The sequence below is a fragment of the Balaenoptera borealis genome (genome assembly GCF_965194805.1).
Source record: "Balaenoptera borealis genome assembly, chromosome: 14".
Classification (NCBI taxonomy): Eukaryota; Metazoa; Chordata; class Mammalia; order Artiodactyla; family Balaenopteridae; genus Balaenoptera; species Balaenoptera borealis.
In genome coordinates this window covers 40,178,789-40,188,810 of record NC_138875.1, presented here as the reverse complement: position 1 = coordinate 40,188,810, position 10,022 = coordinate 40,178,789, and the positions used below count along the sequence as shown (strand labels likewise).

General features: G+C 44.4%; 1 protein-coding gene across 12 annotated transcripts in view; it reads left to right on the top strand.

The window, feature by feature from the left end:
- The window catches only part of FHOD3 (formin homology 2 domain containing 3), a 491,067-nt gene that overhangs the window by 348,025 nt on the left and 133,020 nt on the right, over positions 1-10,022 (top strand). For 7 of the 12 annotated variants that reach the window (XM_082354171.1, XM_082354169.1, XM_082354167.1 and 4 more), the window contains 3 exons: positions 627-980; positions 1,392-1,466; positions 5,133-5,246. In XM_082354171.1, coding sequence (XP_082210297.1) covers positions 627-980; positions 1,392-1,466; positions 5,133-5,246 — 543 coding nt within the window. The remainder of the gene's footprint in view (positions 1-626; positions 981-1,391; positions 1,467-5,132; positions 5,247-10,022) is intronic. The other 5 variants (XM_082354165.1, XM_082354164.1, XM_082354163.1 and 2 more) reach the window with 2 other exon arrangements.

Genomic DNA, 10,022 nt, shown 5'->3' with positions numbered 1-10,022 from the left:
GGAGTCTAGACATCTAGGGCTTAGTGGTAGAGGAGGCCCTGGGGGAAGTGTGAACCGGGCAAAATGTCTTCACTCTGCCGGCCCCTCATTTCCAGCTCTTTGCATTTCTTGCTGGCATCTTTTCTCCTTCTCCACACTTGCTTTCCAGAAAGGATCTGAAAGCACTGACTGTTAAGTATGGGGCTTGTGGGATACCTCGCCCTCAAGTTTGGGTGTTTCAGGAGGAGGGCAGATCCCCTGTTTGATCAAGACAAAGAAATGAAGTTCAAATTGTGGAAATTCCGGTGCCGACACAACCAGTGGGGAGAAACTTGGGGATTGAGGGGCAGGTGCAGAAGAGCCTTTGAGCTTCCACAAATCCCCACCTTGTATGCTCAGAGGCTAGGTGGGTCTTACCCCCCAGATTGGCAAGCCCAGGGCGCCAGGATTATTGGGAAAACCAGGGCTTCTGGCTTTTATGCTGCAGGTCAAGAAACACAGCTGGACTCTTAAGTGAGCGGCCCTAACAGTAGTGAGCTTTTACGTGTCTTTTTCTCTTTCCTAACTTTTGCTCCCTCTCTCCCAAATCTCTTTCCCTCCCCTTCCTTCCCCCTCCTCCTCTCCTCCCCTCCTCCCTGCTGACCCAGCGTCGAGGCCAGCCCTGCCTCGGAGCAGGTCCCCACCGGAAAGGATGCTGCGCCCGAGAGTCCGGCCCTCCCCGCGGCCTCCAGTGCCTCCTCACCGGGAAAGCAGCTCCCGGCCGGCAGTGCAGCGGGGACCGCCTTGCGCGGAGGGTCCTCAGGGCCTTTCCTGCGGGCGCCCTCCACGCCCTCCCCGGCTTCTCAGCCCTTCCGCGCCGCACCCGGCCCCGCGAAGGCGTCACCGACCGTAGAAAAGCTGCCCTATGTGCTTCACAGCCCCTTCCACCTCTTCTCCTATGACTTTGAGGATTCGCCCTTGTCCACCAAGGAAAAGGAAGCCGAATCCCAGCAGGAAAGCAGGTAGATCCGGCCCACGTGATGGCCTGTGCGAGGCTAACCCGGGGACGGTGACGCAGCGTGTTAGCTGCATCCTCTGGCTTGTCTTTCGTTCGCTGCGTTTGCGGAGATTCCAGTCAGAGCAGAGAGCAGTTGTGGTGTGAACTCCCTGAGCGCTCACTAATTACCAGTATGTAGGCAAAAGGCAGAAGAAAATTCCAGCTGCTTGAATTGAGGAGCTCTTGTGTCATAACGTAATTACTAAAAATGGATTTTTGAATTTAAGGTTTGTAAAAATATGCACAGTCTGTCAAAATCTACACATCTCATGCCCATCTCTCTGGCACGGGCTCTCTTTTGATCTGCAGAAGGCAGCCAGGTGCTTTGCCAGCTTTCCAGGCAGCGTTTTGAGTGGGGTTTTCCTTCCTTTAACAGTTCCTCTGATTCTCTCCATCCGAGCGCGTATTCTGCCTCCGAGCCTTACAACTTCCGGTCTTTCTCTTCCAATAGGTGGGTGTCTTTTCTTTATCTCCTTTCCCTTTTCTGTAGCTTTCTGTTTTTATTCTAATGTATGTGATTTTCTTTCAGACATTGCTCATAGCTTCCCATGAGATGGCAAACAATTGCAGTTTGAATCACTTCACAGGCATTAGTATAATTACATTATTTAAGTATGGACACCTCAATGATTCTTATGCAAACCGGAGATGAGGCAGAGGGAGGGAGGTGTGCAAATCAAAACGGCAGGGGGAATTTTCAGCAGGTGCTTGTCAGCTTGCCTGTGTGCCTGCCCTTCACTGATGCCTGGATCAGGACCTCTCTGCAGAGCGGGGAATGGGGAACAGAGGGTTTGCATATTTTAAACAATCAGTTGTCCAAAGTCAATAATAAAAGTCAGTATTGACTGATGGCCACTCCCATATTAAGAGTAATAATAATAATTGCTAACATTTATTGAGCATTTATTGAGAGCCAAGCCCTGTACTTTAAAGTATCACTTAACCCTGAAGAGGTAGGTTCTATTTCTAGCCCTTATATACAGTGAGGAAACTGAGGCACAGAGAGGTTGGGTACGTGGGGAATGGTGTCTACCAGAATGGCTTTGTATACCATCAGGAGTACGTGGCCTCCAGTTTGAACACCTCCAAACTACAAGTCCTCTACCAGTCTCTTTTAGGTCTAAAATTCTCAGTTATTGTGATCTTTCACACAGTTTTCATGAAATGCATCCAACATAGCTCTCACGTTCCCCAAGAACAGTATCCGTGTACAAGGTAGGAGCTGCACATTTGACCGGAAGAAAAAATATCTTGGCAACCTCATCTTCCCCAGCAGGGTGGTGTTAGCCCGGGATGGTGATGGTCTCACAGCTTCTGATGGGGCTTTCCTGGGACCCAGGTTCCTCTCACTTGGTCCCCAGGCTTCAGTACCACTGACAGTCCTGGGGGATGAGAGCAATAGAAACATGGAAATGGACAGAACAAATATACACATAAATTGAGAAAAGCAGCTGCATGCTTGTGAATGAAGATTGGCTTGGATTTCACTGAGAAAAGTTTACAATTTTTTAATCATTTGACAGGAATTTGAATATTGTATAAATATCGTGCGTACCAATTAATTTTCTGATGTTCACTCACTGTGGTTTTCAGAGGTCTGTATGGCCACAGATTTGACTGCTCAGTGGTTGACTGCAATTAAATGGGTTATAATAGAGACCAACCAGTTAGTCATTAAAAAGAATTTTTTAAAAATACAAACACTAACACACCATTGTAAAGCAATTATACTCCAATAAAGATGTTAAACAAACAAACAAACAAACAAACAAACAAACAAAACCAAAAAACGCCATGTAGTGAATTGAGTGAATTGTATGATCCAGTTAGTTTGGCTGAAATTCAGAAGCAAAATTAGACAGACCATGATGTCATTGAATTAATTGCTCAACCACTAGAAAAACCAAAAGAGGGAAAACGACATTATGCTTGTTTTATTTCCATTACATCATCGAAACATAATTTTAGTAAAGTAATGCTGTTAAAACATTCTCCGGGATGCCCACTTTTGGTTGGGAAGGGGATGGTTTTAGATGCTTGCGTAGAATAACAAGCTTAGTGTCCAGGCAGCTGGGTGACGCAGGGCTGAAGCTGGAGCCCAGGGCCTGTCTCTGAGGACTTGGAGGACCTGGGCAGCGTCCTTCCCTCCCAAGTGGGGCCCACTCTGCCTCCTGCTTCTCTCCCTCTGTTCCCTGCTGAGCTTGTGCTCCCCTCTCTGCTGCTTCCTTTCTTTTGTATATTCTCATCCTTTGCTTTTCCATCTTCCCTGTGGCCTATGGTTTTAGGGGCCCTCTTTTTAAATTTTTTTATTTAGGTGTAATTGACATAACTTTATATTGGTTTCAGGTGTACAGCATAGTGATTCAATATTTGTATAATTGGGGGCCCTCTTGAAAAATCAAGCCAATACTCACTTGGAGAAGCAGTAAACAACCTGTTGGACAGGTAGAGTGTTGGGACTTTAAGAGAGGAGAAGATGAGTGTCCAGAAACCAAGTCCCATGAAGGTGGTATGCTAACAGGGGAGGATGGTGGGGTAGTATTATGAGTCCCCATCTGCCTGCCAGAGTGCCTGGTACTTAGCACAGGCTGACACATGATACCAAATAAGCAAATTAGAAGAGCAACAGCCAACACACCAGACTTAGCAACACAGGGTAGATTTGGGATAATATAAGTATTTTATTTCCCATTATAATAATGTAATTTATTAAGGAAAACTGAAATTTCACCTCCGTATTCCACTTTTAAAAATAGATGGCCTGTTTTTTTACACTTTTTTCTACACGTGGTTTTTAACCTTTAAGAATATTTTTTACAATTGTGATCAAACTCAATGTGTAATATTATATCTTGATGTGACATGCAGTATGTGTGTGTGTGTATATTTATACACACACACACTCTCACGTACACGTACATTATAACCATTTGCCATGTTATCACTTATAAATTGGCAATCATTTTAATTGTTGTGTAATCTTCCATTGACGAATGTTACATCATACTTTCTTAGCCATTCTCACATTGTTACCTGGTTGGGTAGTTTCCAGTTTTTTGCCATGATCTCAATGAGGTTCCAGTGAGTATCTTCCTGTGTGATACTTTTAGTATATAAATAACCATAAAGTTATGTTAACGCCCCAAAAGTAGACCTACTTGGTCAAGGGTTATCCACATTTTGAGGTCAAATTGCTTCCTAGAATGGTTAGTTGGTGGGAGTTTATATTGGATTCACTGCATGGGGGAAGGTCTTTGTGCACTTATATCATAGTGACCCTTGGGGTCCCACACACTCCAGTACTGTGTCCTCACCAGTTTAGAAGAAGGAGTCGGCCCTACCTTGTAGCTGAGGACGTTGTGAGGCAAAGCTCTGATCACGATAGCTAAATACAAATAGATAGCTAAAGAACAGCTATTCTGAAAAACAAAGAAAACTCTAGAATTTTACAAATCCTGAAACTTGTTAGAGATGACTGGGAAATGATAAAAGCTCATTTAAACCTAGTGGCTATAATTTTGGTTCTAGGGAAATATTGGATGAAAACATCAAATACGTGCACCTCTAAGCATCAGGCCAGCCTAGAAGGTCTGGGGACAGTTTCTCCTTGATCGTTGGGCATGTGATGAGATTATAGCATTTAATGGATGAAATTGATTCAGAAACACCTAAAGGAGAATTTTTAATCCGATGTTTCTTTAGCTAATCATCTGGTATTTTCTGCAGACCTTTGATGCAATTAATGCTAATTGTGCCACCACGAGAGGCAAGAAAATCTTCAGATTCAATTGAAAGTAATTTGGATTCTTGATTTATGTTAGCAACTAGTTTTAATGTACACTTAAAAAGAAAGGAAATATGAGGGTTTTATTTAAACCCTTTGTCATAAATCCTGCTGCCTAATAGTTTTTGACTTTGGGAAATTTTTCTGATGAGAAATAAAACAAAGAAGTTACCAAGTTTCTTCAAGTTAGGGTAATCACTAACAGTGCTAGCATTTCCAGACCTGTTTTTCTTGCAAAAATTAACATAGTTTGCCAAGTGTTATTCATTTATTGACTTGTACTCATTTTTCTGTCCCTTCCTGCCCCACAACTTAAATCTCTGCACTCTCCAGATACAGCAACTTTGGCAACAACCCTCATCACTCCTCGAGACCTTCGTCTGGATCCAATGTGCCCATCACCCTCACGTCACCTCTTTCACCTCCACAGGAGGCCGGGCTGGAAAGGTGGGTTTTAGAAGAAGCATGGTGATGACTTCCCTGTTCTCAAGTGAAGGGAATCAGTTTGATTAAGAGGGCCCAAAGGAAAAGTATAAATGAAAAGAATAATCTGAAATATTTCCCTTTACAGAATATAGCCCAAAGGTAAGAATCTTTTCTGTCTCTTTCACACTGTGTACTAAGTAAATATTTTATTAGAGGTGATATTTTATTGGTAATACTGTCTTATCTCTCTACATACTACAGATAGGTATACCAGTTTGTTCTAAAATATTTAAATGTGAATGTTTCTATAAACCTCTTAAAAACTGTTCTAGATTTTGTGTAAACCGTGCAATTTGTCTTATACACATCAGTTTTCACCTTTGAATGATTCATTGTATGTAAATCAGGAGGTAGTGGGCCTGTTAAGGTGTTGTGTAATTAATCCAGGACCTGCCAGAAGAGAAACAAATTGTATGGGTCCATGGAAGGAATGTAACTTGGCAAGAGTATTAATTAGACCACCAGAAATGAACTGATTATTACTCCTAGAAGCGAATGATTGCACAGAATGTGTTTACAAGGGAAAGGTAAGACCTGTAATCTTAGAACAATTAAAAACAGGTACCCTTATATGGCAAGAGTGCTGAGTTAGAGAAGACAGGCTAGGGTTCCAGCTCACTCAGTGGGAAGTTATTTAATCCCTGAGGGTAGATGCCCCTTATGCCAACCCTTACCTTAGAGGGTGGTTTTGATGAGCAGATGAAAAAGTACACATGAAAGCCCTGTGTGAACCCCACCATGTGGGTCCAGTGGGAAGTGACAATGTATGATGATGAGATATAATTTCCAGCAGCTCATGATTGATCAGATATTGAGACATGAGTGATTCACAGAAGTCGGTTGCCTCAAATTCTGAATTTAAAACAAATTCTATCTGTATTCCAAATTCAAATCGTCTCCTGTGCATTCTGAAGTGTGTTTTGCTGAGCGCTGCTGGTGGTTGGGGGTTTGGTTGGGCTACAGAGCCCCAGGAGGAAGGGCTGTCCAATGGGGTTTACCTGGCCACACATCACCTGTAAGTTCTAAGATGGTGCATAAACCCCATGGTGTCAAAATCCCAGGTTCCACAGTCCAGTGTGGTCCTGCGCTGGGCATATTTGGGCTCAGTTTGGTCTTGGTAATAAGGTAACAAGTTGATTACCCTGAAGATACTCTCTGCCCTTTACCCCGGGGCACCTCTTCTGGGGATCAGCTGAGGTTGCCTGTGCTCCCAGAGAGGTCACCAGTAAAGAGAACCCTTGTCCTATTAGATGTGAGATTTGGGGCTGAAGTGAGGAATATGAGAGTCTGACTGATATTACATCACATACCTCGCACATGCTTGGCTGCCAGCTCCTCGGGAGCAGGAAACCAGGCTCCATTCATTGCCGTGTCCCCCATAGTACCTGGGGCTGCGCTGTGGCAGAGTTGAAGTATCCAGGTGAATTATCCACTCATTGGCTGGAAGACAGTTTGGAGGTCCCTGAAGTTGAGAAGTTATAAGGATAGAAGGTCTGCAGGTTTCCCAAGCCCCGGCCTTTGGGGGACATTGTTCCCGGGTCCTAACAGGGAAGCCCCAGCCTCAGCCTACTGGAAACCCAGGTCCAGTTTGGGCTGTTCCAGGAGTGCAGGCCCCTGAAGGACTCCTGTCTGTGTCTCCTTCCCTGCTTGGGCTGGCTGAGTGTCCCCTGGGGTTGCTGGGGGATTAAACGAGGGAGGAAGGGGCTGGTTTGCAGAGAGGATGGAGTGCCCTGGGGGGAGGCTGGTCTTCATCCTAAGGCCCTGGGGCTTTAGGGTTTTGAAGCAGCTGGTGATGCTCTCTAATTTGTCAACAATGCAGAAGGAGCCAGCGGGGCGAGGCTGCAGAGACAGGGACCGCCAGAAGCTGCCTCTGAGTCTGAGAGAGGTGACCATGGCCAAGAAGGGCAGAGGCCTTGGGGCTTGAGAGGAACAGCGGGTTGGGGCAGACTTGGCTGCTACCAGGAGGGTGGGAGCAGGGGAAGCAAAGTGAGGGTTCAGGCTTGCGGGAGCCTGTGGGTGTTAGAAACAAGGAACTGAGGTAGAAGATACTGGAAGAGAAGCAAATCGAGGATGGAGATGTTCATCTTGGGGCACGCAAGGCCTGAGGGGTCTGTCTGACACCCAGGGAGATGCTCCAGGCGCTGGGGAGGTGAGAACTCAGTGGTCCTCAGCTTGAAGAAGACACTGGGTTAAAATCCCTTAGAAGGAGCCTGCACGCTGAGACCCAGTCACTGGGGACAGCAGGGGCCCGTCCTGTTCTCTCTTACTGTGCACTTCCGCCATAGGAAATTCATTACATCCACTGTATCCACTAGCAAGGAAAGCTTCAAAGAGTTTCCTACTTCCTTTCCATTTGCATGATTTTTTTCAACTATCACCATCTGCGACTTTGAAAAACCATGTGATGGATCATTTGAAACATCAGATGTGCCATTTCATTAAGGCCAGGAAGCCACCAGGCCGGACTGCATCATCACTTCTTACTCTCACCTTGCTAGCTTATGTTTTGTGACTATTAAAAAAAAGAAAAAGAAAAATCAGAGGGGCCCCAACTCCAAATCATATTTGTATGCTACCGCCCAAGCATATTATGTCAGTTGTATTTATGATAATGTATATTTTCATACAGTGTATTTATTTTCTTTTTCCTATTTAATAACTGGATTCTTTGGATGTCACCCATAATCTATTTTTACATTTATAAATATTTTCTGCCTTATTAAGATACATGATTTTTTTTTTTAATTTATTTATTTATTTATTTTTGGATGTGTTGGGTCTTAGTTTCTGTGCAAGGGCTTTCTCCAGTTGCGGCGAGCGGGGGCCACTCTTCATCGCGGTGCACAGGCCTCTCACTGTCGCGGCCTCTCCCGTTGCGGAGCACAGGCTCCAGACGCGCAGGCTCAGTAGTTGTGGCTTACGGGCCTAGCCGCTCCGCGGCATGTGGGATCCTCCCGGACCGGGGCACGAACCCGTGTCCCCTGCATTGGCAGGCGGATTTCTAACCACTGTGCCACCAGGGAAGCCCCTACATGATTGTTTTTACCGAGGTATATACTTCAGTAGAGTTTGTAAGATTTATCATTGAGGTGTTTTATAATACCCATAATTATTGAAACCAAACAGAAAACTCTTAGGAAAAACATTGAGCTATTATGAACAGTTGCAAATTTGCAATGAGAACCCACGTGTTCTGTTAGAACACTCCTGACTAATAAACAGCATGACAGGGCCCCATGCAGTACCTGGCAGTTCTAGAAATCCTTTCCCTTGATTTGGAAGCAAGACTTACTTCTCTGAAGTCCTAGGAAAATCAGGCCAACTAAAACACCCCTTCAGGCAGGTCAGCCCGATTTGGGACTACAGCTGGGCATCATTGTGAGTTTGGAGTTTTCCATCTTTTTCCCAAGCATATTAGTGTGTTGGATGTTAATAAAACTCGGAATGATAAATCGACCTAGAAAGGAAGAACTGAAGAAACAATATATAAATTAAATCAAGGCAGGGGTATTAAAACGAATCCATCTCCACATCTCCTATTACAGCTTCATTTATAGGGCTCTTTTCGAAACAGAGAGTGTAGCATTGATTTTCATGAAATTGCAACTTGAGTGGTGCCCAAACAAAACAAAATAAGAAAACCAGAACTATTTGCAAAAGCCCTCAGGGATACAAGATGCAACTGTCTAATGAGAGCAGACTTTTAAAATGCTTCAATTTTGAAAATGTGCTTTTTGAGTGGAAATGTTCTAAATATTTTCTTTTTAAAAGAAAACAAAATTACAAGACTATTTGAACCATTCACGTTCAAATATTCAAATGAAACAAACAAGTAAACAATAATCACAGCACAGTCACTGCGGCTCTGGTCAGAGCTCATCCTCTCTCCATCCCTGCGGCACCATCCCCATCTGGTGGCCTTTTCAGAAGTGGCAGCTGGAGGCTTGTCTGGTGTTGTGACAGCAGTTACGGAGGCAGTTCAGGGGAATGGTGTCGGAGGTTGAAGGTGCTTTGAGGCGGGTCAGTCTTTGTGCTAGGGCTAGGAAGTAAGTGCTCTGGGAACAAGGCGCCCCCCTGCGCTGTGAGCTGGGGTGGGGGGGATGAGCAGGTGAAGATGCTGAGAGCTCAGTGGGTACACCTTGGAGATTTTAGGAGGCCAGGGAGGACTTCCCTGTAGACCTGTCAGTGTGCCATAAGCATTGACTCTGCTCTCTTTCCCCCTTAACGATAGTGCTGTTGTCTACTGTAAATGGCAATCACCTGCCTGTCTTACAGACTAATGTCAGGAGTCCTTAGAAGTTTGGGAATTGTGTACCTTGTATAGTCGTCCCAGTAGAGTTTTTCTGACTTCCTGGAAGACTATAAGCCCAGATATTAGTAGTGACACTTCCTTTGGGGATAAATGGATAATAAGGGATGAAAAAGGATGCAACTTTAAATTCTGTTGTATTACTGTTTATATGGGCTTAGCATGTATTGTATACACAGTATAACATTTGAAAGGTGTGAAGGGGTGCACAATGCAAGTGAAGCTTCCTCCTACCCAGAAGCAACCACTCCTAGCAATTTCTTATGTGTACTTCCAGAGATATTTTACATTAATATCAGCATATATGTGTTTAATATAGCTTTACACAAATAGTAACACACTACACAAACTACTCTGCATCTGGCTTTTTCACTTAAAAATATATCTAGGTTCTTTTTCCATAACAATACTTGTAGCTGTTGCATTCT